Here is a 16,643-nt window from a genome sequence, read left to right on the forward strand (position 1 = left end):
GGTATTGTCGCAGCTGTTTTAATTTTATCTCATACCCCTTCCCAGCAGGGAACCCCTTACAGAAATTCCAAATCCTCATTTTTGAGTTTCTCCTTGAGCCAGGGCATCACTTGGAAGAGGTTGACGTGAAAGTCTCGGGCATGAGTAGGTACCTGCTGCCACCGCCTCCGGTCTTTGCAAACATCCACTACACCCCAGCTGATCACGCCAACCTGGAGAGGGCAAGGGGATGCCATGGATCATTTGGTAGAATTCCTTCCTTCCTAATCGCAGGAAGCTCAGCTGTTCCCAGTTACATTGGAGTTGACCTAGAAGAATTAGACTGGGGACCCAGCTCTGTACTGGTCTCCCAAGCACACGGGCCAGACACATGGACCTAAGCCAGCCATTTCAAGGAATGGTTGTAAGGAGGCAGGCTCTGTGCCTTCCCCTTTCAGGCCACATGCACGGAGCTTTCCTGCTGTAGGGTCCATGCTGACCACTTGGCATCTCCCCACAGACAGGAGAGGGGAAACTCACTTGAATGAAGCGACTCTTCTTGTGAATAATCAGAGGACCACCAGAATCACCTACAGGAGAGGAAAAGCTGTAGGGAGAGCAATTCTTGGGCTTCAGGAACATGCAGCACAACCAAAGAGCCTTTTCTCACCTTTGCAAGTATTGGGGTCAGCATAGGGATTCACCCCTCCAGTGCAAAGGAACCTGGGAGTGACCACTTCAGAGATGTCTTTGATCTTCTCATAGCCGGAGGCATACTGAGCGTCTTTCTCACAGCTGGCTTTCTATAGATGAGGTATAAAGCGTGGAGGGGAAAGGGTGAATAGAGTGTGCTCTGGAAGAACTGGGGCCTGGAGGACCTGCTTAGAGTCCCACATTCCTTACCTTGTCCCCATTCTTGATGTAGACCTCCTTCCGAACCAGCACCTTCCTCCTGTCTTTGGATAACTCTGACACAAATAGAGCTTTGATGTCCTTTGCAGGGAGCAGCTCTTCCACTGGGCAAATGGACAGACTGGGTCATTTTAGCCCTCTCCCACCCCACCCAGCCACCTCCCCATTGGCTTTGTCACTCAGCAAATGTCCCCCAACCCTTTCCTGTGAGCTAGGGACCAGGCTGGCCACAATCTGCTCTTGCAGCACCCTGTCACGCCCCACTTGTCCCCTGGTAGCATCCCCTTGTGCTGTTGTCCCTGAACATCTTACTCTGCTGCTGGCACGTGGTTGACGGCGGAAGCCTCAAAGCTTGATTTGTTGCCTGAGTGCATGGGAGGCAAATGGGCCTATGAAGGAGAGATGAGATTCAGGGAGAAGTTGGCTCTGCCCTGGGCCTGCGGCCCCACCTCACCCAAACTTCTCAGGGCTCCAGAGGGCTCACCTGAGTGTCTGATCATACTCTAGCTTCTTCTCAAGCTCAATCAGGGCCACGTCATAGTCATAAAATTCAAGAATGTCTTTTTCTTTTTTCCCATTGATGTTGTAGTTGGGGTGAACTAGGACTTCCTTTACCTCCAATTCCTTCTTCCCTCCTAAGGTAGGAAAGTGGCTATGTCGGGACGTCCCACTTCTCCATGGGCAGCCTCCTACATCTGGCCCCACATTGTGCCTAACTCCCAAGTCTTCCCCACTCCCAAGTGGCCCAGTGTGCAAGATAGTGGGCTGCTGTGAGGACGGGTGGGAGCGTGGGTTCCTGCACAGCTGAAGCTCAGGATTGATTGGCTGCTTCCTTACCCACGCTGACCTTGATTGAGTGTTTCTGATCATTCTCTGTGAAACAGTGTGCTGCTGTCAACACAAAGTACTCAGACACCACAGCCCCCATACAGGTTTCGTGTCCCTTTGAAGGGCGCTGGGAACAGAACGACAGAGGGGAAAGCTCAGCTTACCAAACCACAATCTAGTATAAACATTTTGCCCTTCCCCCGCCCCCATTCCACCCTGACTTTGCCTCCCACAGGTCCCTGGCACCAGGACGCCTTGCTTACAGTGATGGAGATTTTGGCATGCCATGGCTGCTTGTGGTAATCAGTGCCTTTCTTGTGCTCCCAAACCATTCCACAGAGCCCCAGAGTCCGGGTTTCATCTAACAAGAAAGGAAAATGACTTTAAAATTTCTGACTACATGCTGAAAGGTAGGGTGCTTCATTTCCACATGGCAGCAGCCTTTTAAAAGGGGAGGGACATCTACGTGTTTGTGAGGAGCAGAAGCCTGTAAGGAAAGGAAAGACAGGAGTGTTTGTTTCCTTTCACTGAGGACAAGGAACTGTGGCAATAGTGAAAAGAACTTGAAAGTAAGAGATGGGAGACGTGGTGGTTGGCAGGTCAAACTTGCTAGCTTGCTGTCCCCAGGTTGTTCTCAGCCTCACTTGCCACGCGTGTAAAATGAGGAATTTAAGAAAGCTCTCTGATGTCATTCAGAGCTTGGTGATTCTAAGATCGGGAAGCAGATAGTGCCAGGAAACCAGAATATGACATAAAGAAGGAGCAGCGAGAAAGTCCTTCCAGACTGCCAGGACTTCAGGAGAAGAGGAAGTATGAGTGACCTTGGGGGACCTGGGGAGGTTCCTGACCTCTTTATAACATCCTGATCTTTTCCTACCAAGCATTTGGATGAAAACGTCTTCCAGGTTTTCCATGTCCTTGACTTTGAATACGTGTTGTTCCTTATCCTTCTTGGAAGCCAAAGCATTGATGTTCTCTTGGTTCACCAGAGGCCCAACCCCAAACACATAGACATCTGTGGGAGAAATGGGGAGAATGAGTGCCCAGGCCCCGGGAGCAAGAGCTGAGAAAGTAAGGGACTGGCTCCTGGGCAATAAAACTCACCCAGATAATCCTCCCGTGGGTTTTTGTGATCCCTCCCAATGTCCAGGAAGTTCCGGATATTGTGAATGACAGAGACCGGGTCCCCGCCCATGTTGTACAAGCCTATAGAAGAAACAGGGCCTGTGAAGGTGGGAAGCAAGTAAAGAAGGGGGTCGAGGAAGATTGGCCAGAAGTCCTGACACATGGCTGGGGAAGCAGATTGAGGGGATGGAAGTGACAGATCCCAACAGAAGCTTAAGGATTCCTCCTTTCCTCTGTAAAGGGTCACAGGAGAGATCAGCATGCTTGGGGCCCTGAGCAGTACTCAGAGCCCCAACCATGTGACAGTCTGGTGTTGCACGTGGACCGAACAGTCCCCCACTCATATGAAAGGCTGGGGAATCTGGGGCAGGAGAAGAGTTCCTTCTGACCATCAGTCATAAGGATGATAACGTGGCGGGTGCGGTTCCAGTCTGCTGGGGGGGTCTCCCCTGGCCAGTTCATCATGCTGTATACTGCCTCCAGGGCCTTCTTGGTGTTGGTCCCGGACTTCAACATGTGATCTGGGGAAAGGGAAGCGGTCACCTTGCCTGGTTGGCTAAGTCATCCATGACCCTGAGAGGCCCGCCAACAACTGAAATCCCACATCTCTCAGGTTCTTGAGTTGCCACCCCACTGGCTTTCCTTTGGCCACAAAAGTGACCTCCTCAGCCCCCGATAGGTCCCCGGTGACCCATATTCACCAACAAGTCTGCCGTCTAACCCCAGACGCAAAGTGGTCTTCCCTGATTTCTCACGTGGTCTCCCCACAACCACCCTGAGTCTTTTGACTTCTCTGATTCCAAAGTGACCCCTCCTCCACCAGTCCCTTCCCTGACCTCTGACCTTCATAGCTGACTTGGTTGAGTATCTTTGTGACCCAGTCGGCATCGCTGCTGTTTTTGTCCCTCACTCGGACCCAGACTTTGGGGTTTGTAGCATATGTCACTAGACCATATTTTGGCTTCACCCCATAACTTGCCACCTGTGGGTTAGGGGAGCAAAGGGTCATGGCGTTGAAAGAAGACTAGGGTTGGGAGAGGTCAGCAGCTTCTCTGGGACAGGGAAGGTTTTCCTCAGAAACCCAAAGGCTCATGGGTCACCCTGAGGTTTGCCTGGGTGATGGGGTGAAAGGTCAAGAAACGACTTCAAGTAAAAAGGAGGAAGGACAGTATAGGACCAGAGGTTTTCTGAGGTTCTGCAGCCCAGAGGGGCTGGGGACACCAGGGAACTAGTTCTAGCAGGGGCCCCACCTTCTCAATGAAGTCCCGGAGACAGTTCTTGGCTCTTGTGAAGTTGCCAGCCCCGATGCTGTCTGATCCGTCCAGCACCAGGTAGATGTTCATGGAGCCCGACGGGTCCAGGACAATCTTCCTCTTTTGCTGCTCCCCTGGGTGCCACCAGAAAAACTCAGGCTCTGGCACGCAGGGTCCTCCTGCCTCTTCGTCCTCCCCTAGTTCCCTGCCTCCCTCCGTGGTCTGCACTCAAACCTGGGATGTGGCCATCCTCAGCATCCACGCCCTCTATGGTCTCAGTCAGGGACGACAGGAAGGCTTCGGCTACCTCTTCAGGGGTGTCATACATAAAGGAGTCTGGGGAGGGCAGAAAGCAGGTCACGTGTCAGGGTGGGGGGAGGGCCAGAGACACATGGACAGGGACGGGACAGTAGGTGGGTTTCGGGGCAGGAAGGGCTCCGCAGTGAGGACGTTCTAGGGGCAGGTGAAGCGAGGGGAGGAGCTGGGCTGCACTACAGGGAGAAGACAGGGCTCTGGGGTAGGGACAGGAGGATGAACGAGCGGGATCTGAACCTGAGGGCATGGGGCAAGCATCACCTTGGCAGGAAGGCTCGGTTCCACTCCAAGAGCCGCCTTCCTGGCATGTCCGCTGCTGGGAGCCACGCAGGGTGAGGCCTCGGCTGCAGTAGTAGGTGACTCTGTCTTCAAGGCGGTAGTTGATGCCCACCTTCCTTGTGCCAATGGGGATGCCCGGGTTGGGGCAGTAGCCCGCTACAGAAGCACGAGATGCGGAGGTGAGAGCCAAAGCCTGAGGCCCGGATGGCACAGGAGAGCACAGGAGTTGTGACGCCCCTTCCTCAGGCTGGAACACGGCCCCCAGGAGGGAGAGGATCCCGTCGACGGGGGAGGGGATGCTGCTCACCTCCATCATCACAGATGGCCGTCTGTCCGTCCCAGCGACCTGTGGCCTGGCAGGTGCGGTTAGCGGAGCCCCGGAGAGTAAAACCATCATAGCAGCGGAAAGAGATCTCATCACTCACATTGTAGTAGGACGCCCGGGGCCAGTAGTCCCCATTCTCAAACTCCTGTGGTCTTGGGCACCGAATTGCTTTGGGGGAGGGGGAGGACAAGCAGAAGTTACTGAGAAGTTAGGGCTGCTCTTGAGAGTCTCCCTCCGGGCCTCAGGGACCCTATCACAAAGACATAGGGTCTTTCTGGTCCCTCAGAAACCACGCCTACCCCTGACCCATGATGAGTCCTGCTTCTCCATGCTCCCCCTTTCTCAGTGTTCCTTTCACTGCCGGGGCTGCCTGGCACAGGATAAATGCTCAGTGAAGATTCGCTCCCTTCTTCCACCCCCCTCCCTTCAGTCCTCGACAGCTGCTGCACTTGCTCAGCATCCTCACCCCTCAACCTGCTTGGTCTCCACCCAACTCTCACAGCGTCCTAGGCTGGGCCTCGGCCACCACCTGCTCCATCCCTGCATCACCCCGTGCCCACCCTCACTGCCCTCCAACCTCTGCATTCTGCCTTCTTGACAACCATTTTGTCTTGGGTCTGCAGGGTGCTCCAGGACCCCGTGGATCTGCAGGTGCGAGCCTGCACGGGGTATGGGTAGAAGCCAGAGGGACACAGGTACTCCAGCGCCTGGCCCTCCTTGAGCAGTCTGAAGGAGCCACCTTTGATCTGTACTCCCTCCAGAGGGCAGGGGCCTTGGGGCCTGGCCTCAGACAATGGCGTGGCACTCCCACCTGAAGAGAAAGGCTGTTGAAGCCCAGCCTCACAAGGCCAAGGAAGGAAGCTGGGGGCAGCAGGAAGGGGGAGTGGTGACCCTCTCTTACCTCCAGACAAGAGACCCAGCACCAAGGATATAAGGCAGAGTTGAGGCATGAGAGTGCTCCCCATGGTGATGGGAGCAGGAGAGACTGGGGGTGGGGACAGGGTGGTCTATGCGGGCTGGTGCTGCCTGTCTGCTTCGCTCAGCGCCCAAGCCGAAACTTCAGACCTGAGTCTGGTTGCTGTCTCTTCCCCTGCCCCCCCACCACCTCCGGCCCTTTATGCAATCTGTTCTGGCACTGGCGGCTCACCCCGCCCACCTGACCCACACCACTTTCCGGAATGTCCAAGAGGGAGCCCTCCACCCCCACCCCGCAGAGCTGCCAGTCAAGGAAATAGAAACTGCCTAAGCCCTGCCCTTTGCTGCGGTGAACCTGGACTGACACCTTCAACACCACCTCTCAGCCCCAGTTCCTCCCCCAACAAGCCCAGACCACCCCCTTAGGGACCAAAAATAAAGGCTGGCTCACTCCCTGTCCACTCTGTCACAGAGCAGAGTCCAGCCACTGTTTGTGCGCCAGGGTCCGTGACCTGCCTCCCTGCAGTTCCTGGAATCATTCTGGCCTTCCTCCGCTCTCCCCTCCCCCCGCCCCCGGCCACCCCCCAGGTAGAGGCACAGACAGATGAGGACATTGTCGATTTTTATTAATTTCATAACTGGGTAATTCCACATGAGTGAAAGGAGAGTGAGTCAAGGAAAGGAGAGGGTGCGCCCCTGGGGATTCCCCAGCCTGGATGTGCTTCTCTGGGGTTGCCGGGAGCACAGATGGGTCATGGGTCTGAGTTCAAGGGTGCGAGACAAGACAGATGGCAGATGCTGGCAGGACAACAGAGGGATGGGTGGCCACAATTAGAGGGGTAAGAAGTTCAGGATATCCTCCAGGTGCTGCCGCAGCCAGGGCTGCAGGCGAAAGAGGTTGATGTGAAAATCTCGTGGTTCCTTGCCCTTGGGGGGCCTCTGGCGTGAGTTTTTATTACTCTTGCTACAGGGGTTGTAGAGACCCCAACTCACCAGGCCCACCTGGAAGAGGGAGAGAAATGGGGTGGGAGGCTGTCACAGCCTCAGCTCCAAGCCTCAACCTCCCCAGTTCCTTCAAAGGCCGCCCTCGTCTCCCTGCAAGGCCATGATCTTGTAACCCCATTCCTGTAAGTATCCCCCTTCTCTCCTCACCTGAAAAAACCTGTGTCTCCGCTCAAGGAAAACTGCTCCCCCAGATTCTCCTGCCAGAAGGAGGGACAAGAAATTGTCATTCTGACTCTCACCCTGCCCCCGTCGTCAGGGCAGTGCACCACTGTCTTGGCATGCATGCTGGCCGCAGGGACGGCGGTGGTCTCTCCCTCAGCCATCCAGGCTCGGGGTGGGGGTGGGGGGGTGGGAGGGACTTACCCTTGCAGGGATTGTCATCCTTCCCTGTCCCACTGCATAGGAACTGGTCTGTCACCACCTCTCGGACATCCTTCAAGTTGGGGAATATAGCTTTGTCTTGGGAAACGGCCTCAATACAGCTTGTCCACTGCAGCAGGGGCAGAGTGGGACAGAGGGATGGAATGAGCAGTCCCAGGGGCTACCTACAGTTGCTAGCCTTGGAGGGGAGGTGGCATGGGGTCAGAGGGAGAAGGCTGCCAGAGCTGGAGGAGGAAGGGACAAAGAGAGACTTTGGGGAGCTGCCACAGGGGTCCCATCCCCTCACAGCATCCCAGACCTGAGATCCTCACCTCTGTCCCTGTCTTGAGGTTAATGTTCAGTTTGTCCCCGTTCAAGGCCACAAAATGAGCAGGAATGCTCAGTTTGTTCAGAAGTTCACTTTCTGCAGTTAAGGAGAGAGGGATGTGATGCTGGTCCCTTTATGCAGCATCCAGACTCCAGACTGGAGTCCTCACGCACCTGAGGCCCAGCACTCACCATGGTCTCGGCAGGTGCTGCCTGGGGGTCTCCGCAGAGCCAGGTTGGCCGCCACCGTGCAGGGAAGGCAAATGGGCCTGGGGAGACAGACAAGAGTCACAGGAGCCCATCCTTGGTGTCCCCTCCTGTGGGACTTCCCAGAGCACTCTCCCCCAGAGGACGCCCTCTCATCCCAGACTCTAGCACCTGGCATGAGTGGACATCTTCACTTTCTGGGCCAGCTTCAATAGGGCAATGTCATCACCATAGAACTCGAGGATCCCCTGATTCTTCTTGGCAAAGACATCAAACTCCGAGGAGATCACTGCCTTCTCAATAGTGAACTCTTTGCCCCACTGGGAGTTAGGATCCCCTGGGAAAAATAAGCAGATTAGGCAGGGCCAGGGCTTCCAGGGAGGCCAGAGGCTGGGACTGCTGTTGAGAGCTCCAGCCACAGGGTCAGGAACCTAGTGTGGACCCTGCCTTACCCACAGTGACCCCCCCCTTACCTACGGTGACCCTCCACAGAGAGCTGTTCTCAGCATGGCGGAAGCAGTGAGCAGCCGTCAGCACCCACTGGTCTGAGATGAGGGCCCCCCGGCAGGTCTCCTGGCTCCTAGGCTGCAGGCAAACAGGTGTTTTTGGGGGACTGCTATGTCTCTGGCCCATTTCCTCTTCTACTTCTGGGACCCAAGTCCCTTCCCTCCTTCCCGGTACCTTAATAATAACATGCCACGGTGTCCTTTCCTGGACGGAGGCATTGGCTGACATGTTCCCTACCCCGCAGATGGTGTCTGTGAGCTGGGAAATATCTGCGGGTGTGGGAGCAGAGGGGGAAAGAGGTTTGTGAGGAGCACCATGAGTAGGTTCCCAGCCTGGACCCCTAGCCGGCTCCATTGTGAAGAGGGCAAAGCTCACTCACCCAGCATGTGCTCAAAGACCTGGTACAGAGCCTCTGTGTCTTGCAGAATGAAGGCATGTCTCTCACCATCCTTCTTCGATCCCAATTCATTCAGTTCTCTCCAGTCCACATCCAGCTTGCCCACCCCAATGGCATAGATGTCTGATGGGGAGAAGGAAATCACCAGAATCTTGTGGCTGAGGAGCTACCCTGCGAGACAGGGAATTATCATTTGGAACTCACTGGGTCCTACAAAGCCCTAAATGAGCTGGACCCCACCCTCTACTACCTGTCTGGCCTCAATTCCCGACACTCTACACCCTTCACTCCCTGCCATATAACCTCCTTGAAGTTCCTCAAATTTGCAGGCATGCTCCCAACCCAGGCCTTTCACACACGCGGTGCCTCTGCCTGGTTGACTCTTGCCCAGACTGCCCACACGGCTCACTTTCTTAACTTTTGAAGTCTTTTTTTTTTTTTTTAAAGATTTTATTTATTTTTTCATGAGAGACACAGAGGCAGAGACACAGGCAGAGGGAGAAGCAGGCTCCATGCAGGGAGCCCGATGTGGGACTCAATCCCGGGACCCCGGGATCACACCCTGAGGCGAAGGCAGACACGCCTCAACCACTGAGCTACCCAGGCGTCCCACCTTTTCAAATCTTGACTCAAATGCTACTATCTCAGTGAGGCCTTGCCTGGGATCCTTGTCTAAAACTGCTATGCCTTGGCCAATTCTGTTCCCTTTCTGTTCCATTTTATACCTTGTCCCAGGGCACCATCCACCACGCCATATGGGGTCCTTATTTATCTTGTTTCATGCCCAAAGTGGGCACAACTGTGCCTTCAAAAGGAAATGTTCAAGTCCTCACCCCCAGGACCTGTGAGGGTGACCCTATTTGGAAATAGGGTCTTTGCTGATACCTTGATCTTGGATTTCTAGCCTCCTGAATGTGAAACCATGAGTTTCTGTTGTTTTAAATCACCCTAGATTGTATGATCTGTGGCAGTGTCCCTAGGAGACTAATGCAATGCCCTTCCAGAATGACAACCCCAGAGAGAGGCATTTTTGTTCATTTTCTGCACAGCCATATCCTTAGAATGATGCCCAGGAGAGACTTCCAAATGTACTTAAGGACATTTATGATTGAATAAAGAGCCTATGAGCGAGCTTGGAGGCAATACTTCAGATCTAGTTCCTCTGTAAGGTACAGGCTCCGAGAGGGGGGTCTGGAGCCATCTCTTCCCACCGGAGAACCTGGGCCCACATGACCATTCACATCCTGCCTCCAAGAGAGAACAGGTAGCAGTCAGAACTGCCCGGGGTGGCCGCAGCGTCCGGGCTTCTCCTGTGCTTTGCACCCCTCGTGGCCCCTTCCGGCTCCCGGAGGACCCTGAGTGGTGTGCAAAGAGTGAGATGCTCAGGCAGATGGGGGGCAGACAATGCTTTCCTCAGGTGGCAGTGTCGCCCCCCGCAGGCCAGAAGCAGTCACAGTGGGAGTTGGACAATTAGGTTCTGCATGTTTTCTATGACTATGTCCCTTTAGTACCTGCTTTTTTTAATAAGGTATTCTAAAATGGTGTTTTAACCCTAGCCCAGTGATGCTAAGGAGTTAGCGGGGAGAGTTTGGCCTTCCCCTTCCCTAGGCCAGAGTCTTAAAAAGGAATCCACTTGCTCCTGAGGGGAGGGTGGAGTTGGGGCCATGAAGAGAAGGCCCAAGGGGAAAGTGAAACTTGGAGGTTCAAGAGCAACTGTCCCTACTTACACAGAGCACTTTTCTCTAAAATTCTTTTCTGGTCAAAGATCAATGCTATTTGCATTTAGTCTGAACCCCGAGGAATTGTTCCTTTAAAGGCGGCAACTGCCAAAGCCTTAGTTGGTTATCCATACCGCTAAAGGAGGAAACGCCAGGGACGGTCCCTACAAGGAGAGTCCAGGCCCTTCCTCCCTGGAGTTTCAAGGCCATGATGATGGCAGCAGCCGCTCACATACACTGTTCCATACACTGTTCCTCTGCACCAGGAGATATCTGAGTATTTGCCCCTATGGGCCTCTGAGGTGAGTCCTAGCATCGTCCCCTGTAGCAAAGGCAGAAACCAGCCCCGGCCACAGCCAACAAAAGAAACCAAGGCTGCAACCACAGGCAGTTTGACACCAGACTCGAGCATGACTCAGCTGCCTTCACACAGAACAACACAGCCTGGGGTCTCGCTGGAAATGAAGGCAAGCTGCCCACTCCAGCCTGCACCCACCGCAGGGGCAGCACATCTGGGGGTGGGGGAGGGAGAGGCTCACCCAGATAGTCGCTCCTCTGCTGGTTGATGTTCAAGATCTCTTTGATATTGTCAACAGCCAGCTTGGGAGAGCCACCCATGTTAGACTTTCCTAGAATGGAGGGAAAAGAATTGTCCATCTGGGGAATATATCTGGACTCTCCACAGCTCCAGAGGAGTGGGCAGGCATCCAGCTGGGAACCTTAACATTTATCGCTTCCCATGTGAGTTTCAAGATATGTTATTTGGCGAAATTCTCGACATTCCAGGCACCGGGCCAGGAGCTTCATAAACTTTATCTCATTTAATTCTCATGAAACCTCAGGTAGTGTGGGTATCCTCATTTTATAGGCAAGAAAACCAAGTTCTGAGGGGCTATGTAATTTGGACACAATCGAGAAATAAATGACATAGCCCAGCTCCACTCCACGTCCACCTTTCCATCCATGCGCCTTGACATCCCTGCCCCAAAGCCATGCCTCCCCATCTAGCTGACTCTAGGCAACCTTGCGGTAGTAACCATAACTGATATCTGTAATCACAAAGCACTTCTACACAAACTATCTCGGTTGCTCTCCATAAAAATTGTGTCAGGAAAGGAGGGTGGTTATGATCATCGTTATCGTTGTTGTTATCCCATTGACATCATCAACACTATCTCGACTTTACAAATGAGAAACTGAGGCCCAGAGTGGCAGAGGGAGAATCAACATGCAGGTCTTCCGACCCTACACTGGTGGTCCTTCCACTGTGCCAGACTCACTTGCAGAGGCAACAATACCCACCATCTGTCAGAAGGATGATGGCGTGTCGGATTTCCTGCCAGGCCGCCGTCTTCATTCCGAGGCGATCCATCTGGTTATTCATCATGATATGGACACTATTTAAAGCTGCATAGGTGTTTGTCCCGGTTCCATTTTCATGGTCTGGAATATGTGAAGAGGAAGGATTCTCTAGAAATGCCCCCACCTACCACCTAGGAGAAAGGAATTACCCTATTCTCCCAACCATTGGAAATACATTTATCAACTGGCTTGATAAATCCAGACCTTCTCTATCCAGATAGAGATTTGGCATCATTGCCTGTTCAAACATTAAAAGTCTTTTCCTTTAGAAATGTTCACTGCAGCGTTGCCTGGGTGGCTAAGGTGGTTGAGCATCTGACTCTTGGTTTCAGCTCAGGTCATGATCTCAGGTTCATGGGATAGAGCCCTGCATTGGGCTGCATGCTCAGCAAGTAGTCTGCTTGGGATTCTCTCTTTCCCTCTCCCTCTGTTCCTCCGCCCCCTCCCTCTGTCTCTCTCTCTAATTAACAAATATACCCTTTAAACAAAAAGAAGAAGTAATGCCCACTGAAGGCCACTCTAAAGCCTCGAGATTCAAAGATGGGGTTCCCAAAGAAATTGTTACAGCCACCTGCTAGCTGTCACCCAGGCAGCTTGACAATGGCATGGAGAGACTACGGTGTTGAGCCAAGAAAGCCACATGGTTCTGGCATCAGGAGAGAACCAAAGACCAGCACAATGCATTTGGGTGGGTAGCATTTTAGAGTAAGCCATGAGCTGGTGGGAGCTGGGATTCCCCTGACATGAACCTGAACTGGAAGCCACCTCCCCCAGAGGAACATGAGTTCCAGAGTCTTGGGACTAGAATGCCACCAAAGGACTCACTCTCTCTCTCTAACTTGTCCAAAATCTGTGCGGGCACAGGGAGCTCATTGTCCCTTGACCCCTGCCTCATCGCCTTCATTTGATGACACCCATACCTTTATAGTTGACCTTGTTCAGGCTGTTGATCACTTCAGTCGCATCCCGGGAGTTGTCATTCAGAACAGACATGATGATTTTGGGCTTGGATGCAAAGGTGATGATGGCGACACTAACATTGATCTCAAAGCTGAAGATCTGAGAAGGGCAAGTGAGAGGCAGCATTAGAGGCCCTGAAACCGAAGGAGAGAGAATAAGAGAGCAAACCAAGGGTCCCAGAGGAGGCAGAGAGCCTGGGCCAAGACTTACAGAGGTCAGGGCCACCAGTAGTCACTAAGAGACTGCTGCTCGCAGGGAGCCAGGAAACCGACGTTTGTTAGCCAGGCACTCTGTTTGATAGGCTCACTCGCTCCCATTGTATGCCCACATCAATTCTGTGAGGGGGCGAGATGGCCCCTGTTTTATAGATGAGGACACTGAGGCCTGTTGTGCGAGGCGGAGGTCAAATTTGAACCTGTCCACGCGAATCTGAGGCACATCTCTAGCTGGCGTGTTGTGCAGCCTCACGGCTTAGTGGTTACTGTTAGTCTTAGGAGAGACTTCAAGGAGCCTAAAAGTTGCCTTCTTTAAAATGTAACTGAGAAGAAAAACACATATATCTACATAAACTATTGTGAAAAGTGTAATTACTGAGCAAAGCGCTGGCAAGGAATCTAAACTAGTGACTTCCAAACTCTCCTGTTCATGCATGTCATTAGTAAAAACACATGGAGGTATATGTATTTATAAAACTAAACTCCTATTTATAAGGTGCATCGCTATTCAAATGTATTATACACCTTTTAAACACAAAAAATTAGAATTTTTAATGGAAAGTATTAAATATTAATTTGTTGATTTAATTTAACTTAAAACTATTCAACAAGGATGCCAGTAGTAATCTGTCACACCCTAGTGGATCATTTTGTATATTCTCCTGTGGAGACCACCGCTCTAGATGATGGGTGCCTGGGAAACAGGACCTCAGCCTGTTCATCTTTGGTGTGCCCCAGCACCCAGCACCCAGCACCCAGCACCCAGCATGGTGCCTGACACATACAAGGTGCCCCAGGACTGTTTGTGGGATGAAAAATGGGATCTTATAAATGGAATCCATGATTCCTGCATGGCATGCACTTAATCTGGGAGGACTTTTTGGAGGAGGTGGGCTGTGAGTGCAGTTCTGAGGAAGGGAAGGAACCAGAGAGAGACAGCGAGAGTAGGAAGGGCCTCCTGTGCACAGGCCCCTATTCCCTGACCCTGTCCACCATGAGAATGGCGCTCTCCTTGAAGACGTGAAAGTCTTCTTCCTTCACACTCTGAGAGGCATCCAGGAGCAGGTAGAGGTTCAGGTGACCAGAACGCTGGATTTGGATTTTACGGCCCAGGTTCTCTGGGAGAAACGTAGAAGGGGCAAATTCACATCTTCCTCTTGCCTTCCCCATACTCCTTCCCTCTTGCCAGGGGTAGGCCTCCCTGCCCCCCTCCGAGCAGTTCAGCCCCACTGAGCCTTGCCAAAGCCCCAGCATCCTCTGCAGAGTCTGCTCCTCCCCGTCCCAGGCCCAGCACCCTGCTGCCCCTACTTCAAGCATTTACCTCTTTTCTTCTGGGTGGGGTTGGTAGCTCCAAGCAGGTGAGACAACGAAGCACCCAGGGCGGGAGCCACATCCTCAGGAAAGTCGTAAGAGTAGGTCTCTGTGGGAATAGACACTGGGGTCGGCCAGGGTCAGGGGTGGGGTGCCCGGGAGTCCCTGGAGGGTCAAGGCGGCTGGCTACTCACGGCGGCATATGGGCTCCGTCCCACTCCAGACCCCATCGCTCTGACACTCCCGCTCCGCAGACCCCGTCAACACCAGATTTGAGGAGCAGCGGTAGCTGACTTTATCCCCAAGGCCGAAGCGGGACCCCATCCGCACGGCACCCACCGGGATGCCCGGGTTGGGGCAGTGGCCAGCTGGGAGTGAACACACAAAGATGGCAGTGAGCGGGACACCCTTACCCACCCTGTCCCTCTAGCTCTTCCTCCTCCCCAGGCCCGTGGAGCCTCTGCGGGCCATCTGGCCTCCCCCTTGGGAGACACCACCACCGTGCTTCCCAAGGAAAGCCCATCCCAGAGCCCACGGAAGGTGCTGACCCAGGAGCCCTCTGCCGCCACAAATAATATTTGCACTTCATAAACCACAGGAGGCATCACTACACACCCACCAGGATGGCTAAAACTGAAAATATGGCTCATTCCAAGTGTCAGAGAGGATGTGAGCAGCCAGAACGCTGAAACACTGGGATGCCTGGGGGGCTCAGCGGTTGAGCGTCTGCCTTCGGCTCAAGTGTGATCCTAGGATTCAGGATCGAGTCCCACATCAGGCTCCTTGCACGGAGCCTGCTTCTCCCTCTGCCTGTGTCTCTGCCTCTCTCTTTCTGTGTCTCATGAATAAATAAATAAAATATATTTTTAAAAAAAGATTCTCTCTCTCTTCCTCTTCCTCTGCCCCTCCCCCTCATGCTCTCACTCTCTAAAAAAATAAATGAAATAATAAAATAAAATAAAATATGTATGCCAACCTGTGACCCAATAATTCCCTTCCAAGACAACATGCTCAAGAGAAGCAAATTCATACGTGCACCAACAAGTTACATAAAAGGATGTTCATAGGGCTTTACTCATAATAGCCTCAAACTGGAAAGAACCCAAGTGCCCATCAAGAGGAGAACACATAAATTGTAACCTATTTGTATAATAAAACTACACAGTAATAAAAAATAACAGGAGCATCGGGTGACGTAGTTGGTTGAGCGTCCGACTCTTGGTTTCAGCTCATGTGGTGATCTCAGGTGGTGGGACCAAGTCCTACATCGGGCTCCGTGCCCAGCACAGAGAGCTGAGTCTGCCTCTGATTCTCTCTGCCCCTCCCCACTCCTCTCTCTTTTTAAAATAAATAAATAAATCTTTTTAAAAATTAAACAACAAACTGCTCCTACACGAGACCACGCAGATAAATCTCACAGGCAGAATGCTGAGTAAATGGGACGCCTGGGTGGCTCAGTGGTTTAGCGCCTGCCTTCAGCCCAGGGCGTGATCCTGGAGTCCCAGGATCGAGTCCCACGTCGGACTCCCTGCATGGAGCCTGCTTTTCCCTGTGCCTGTGTCTCTGCCTCTCTCTCTCTCTATCTGTGTGTCTTGTCTCTCATGAATAAAATAAAATCTTTAAAATTAAAAAAAAAATGCTGAGTAAAGGAAGCCAGCTATTTGGCAAACAGTCATGAATATGCATAGGGACCCAATGGCTGGGCCACTGGGTGATGGGATGGTCCTACCATCTCATGGACTCTGTGTCTTCTGTCTTCTGTGCTTAGAACTATCATTCCAGAGCTCCCCAAACCCAGAGAATCCTAGAAACCCATGTCCTATCAAGCAGAGCTCCTTACCATTGACAGGAGCAGTAATAACTATGACAACAGCATATGTGTCATTTACTAAACTCCAGGGACTCCTCTAGGTGCTTTTTTTTTAATTTTTATTTATTTATGATAGTCACAGAGAGAGAGAGGCAGAGACACAGGCAGAGGGAGAAGCAGGCTCCATGCACCAGGAGCCCGACGTGGGATTCAATCCCGGGTCTCCAGGATTGCGGCCTGGGCCTAAGGCAGGCACCAAACTGTTGCGCCACCCAGGGATCCCCCCTCTAGGTGCTTATTAATGTCAACTCATTTAATCCACAGAGAAGCCCTAATATCGTGGCCAGTCTTACCATCCCTATTTGAGATGTGAAAATCGAGGCATAGAGAGCTTAAAGAGCCTGCCCAAAAGCTATCCAAGTCCGACCCAGGTTGGACCCGAACTGGCTCCAGAGGCAAGGCACTGAATTCAGCACAGCACTAGGAGCTCTCTCAGGACGTTGTCAGTACAATAGCCCATTGGGCCTGAATAC

General features: G+C 52.7%; 2 protein-coding genes and 1 long non-coding RNA gene across 5 annotated transcripts in view; 1 reads left to right on the forward strand and 2 right to left on the reverse strand.

Moving 5' to 3' along the window:
* Positions 1-2: 2 nt before the first annotated feature.
* Positions 3-6,124, reverse strand: CFB (complement factor B). The gene is made up of 18 exons (XM_072833632.1): positions 5,918-6,124; positions 5,594-5,827; positions 4,999-5,184; positions 4,674-4,847; positions 4,332-4,433; positions 4,095-4,231; positions 3,688-3,826; positions 3,234-3,365; positions 2,824-2,925; positions 2,597-2,734; positions 1,983-2,080; positions 1,729-1,846; positions 1,376-1,526; positions 1,204-1,280; positions 883-995; positions 650-782; positions 520-569; positions 3-212 (listed from the first exon to the last, which is right to left on the reverse strand). The coding sequence occupies exons 1-18, from the start codon at positions 5,979-5,981 to the stop codon at positions 57-59; spliced, it is 2,304 nt and encodes a 767-aa protein (XP_072689733.1). The 5' UTR covers positions 5,982-6,124; the 3' UTR covers positions 3-56.
* LOC140637285 (uncharacterized) lies at positions 2,000-2,641 on the forward strand. The gene is made up of 2 exons (XR_012034488.1): positions 2,000-2,129; positions 2,416-2,641. It is a non-coding gene; the product is annotated as an uncharacterized lncRNA (long non-coding RNA).
* A 412-nt stretch (positions 6,125-6,536) lies between the features above and the next one.
* C2 (complement C2) overlaps positions 6,537-16,643 on the reverse strand; it is a 41,515-nt gene continuing 31,408 nt past the window's right edge. For all 3 annotated transcript variants that reach the window (XM_072833631.1, XM_072833630.1, XM_072833629.1), the window contains 15 exons: positions 14,495-14,668; positions 14,311-14,409; positions 13,974-14,107; positions 12,735-12,873; positions 11,755-11,895; positions 10,992-11,081; positions 8,717-8,857; positions 8,512-8,606; positions 8,304-8,415; positions 8,002-8,167; positions 7,816-7,892; positions 7,629-7,720; positions 7,300-7,426; positions 7,084-7,133; positions 6,537-6,933 (listed from right to left, as the gene is read on the reverse strand). In XM_072833631.1, coding sequence (XP_072689732.1) covers positions 6,763-6,933; positions 7,084-7,133; positions 7,300-7,426; positions 7,629-7,720; positions 7,816-7,892; positions 8,002-8,167; positions 8,304-8,415; positions 8,512-8,606; positions 8,717-8,857; positions 10,992-11,081; positions 11,755-11,895; positions 12,735-12,873; positions 13,974-14,107; positions 14,311-14,409; positions 14,495-14,668 — 1,808 coding nt within the window. In that variant the 3' untranslated portion in view covers positions 6,537-6,762. The remainder of the gene's footprint in view (positions 6,934-7,083; positions 7,134-7,299; positions 7,427-7,628; positions 7,721-7,815; positions 7,893-8,001; positions 8,168-8,303; positions 8,416-8,511; positions 8,607-8,716; positions 8,858-10,991; positions 11,082-11,754; positions 11,896-12,734; positions 12,874-13,973; positions 14,108-14,310; positions 14,410-14,494; positions 14,669-16,643) is intronic.

This window comes from Canis lupus, chromosome 7 (genome assembly GCF_048164855.1).
Source record: "Canis lupus baileyi chromosome 7, mCanLup2.hap1, whole genome shotgun sequence".
Classification (NCBI taxonomy): Eukaryota; Metazoa; Chordata; class Mammalia; order Carnivora; family Canidae; genus Canis; species Canis lupus.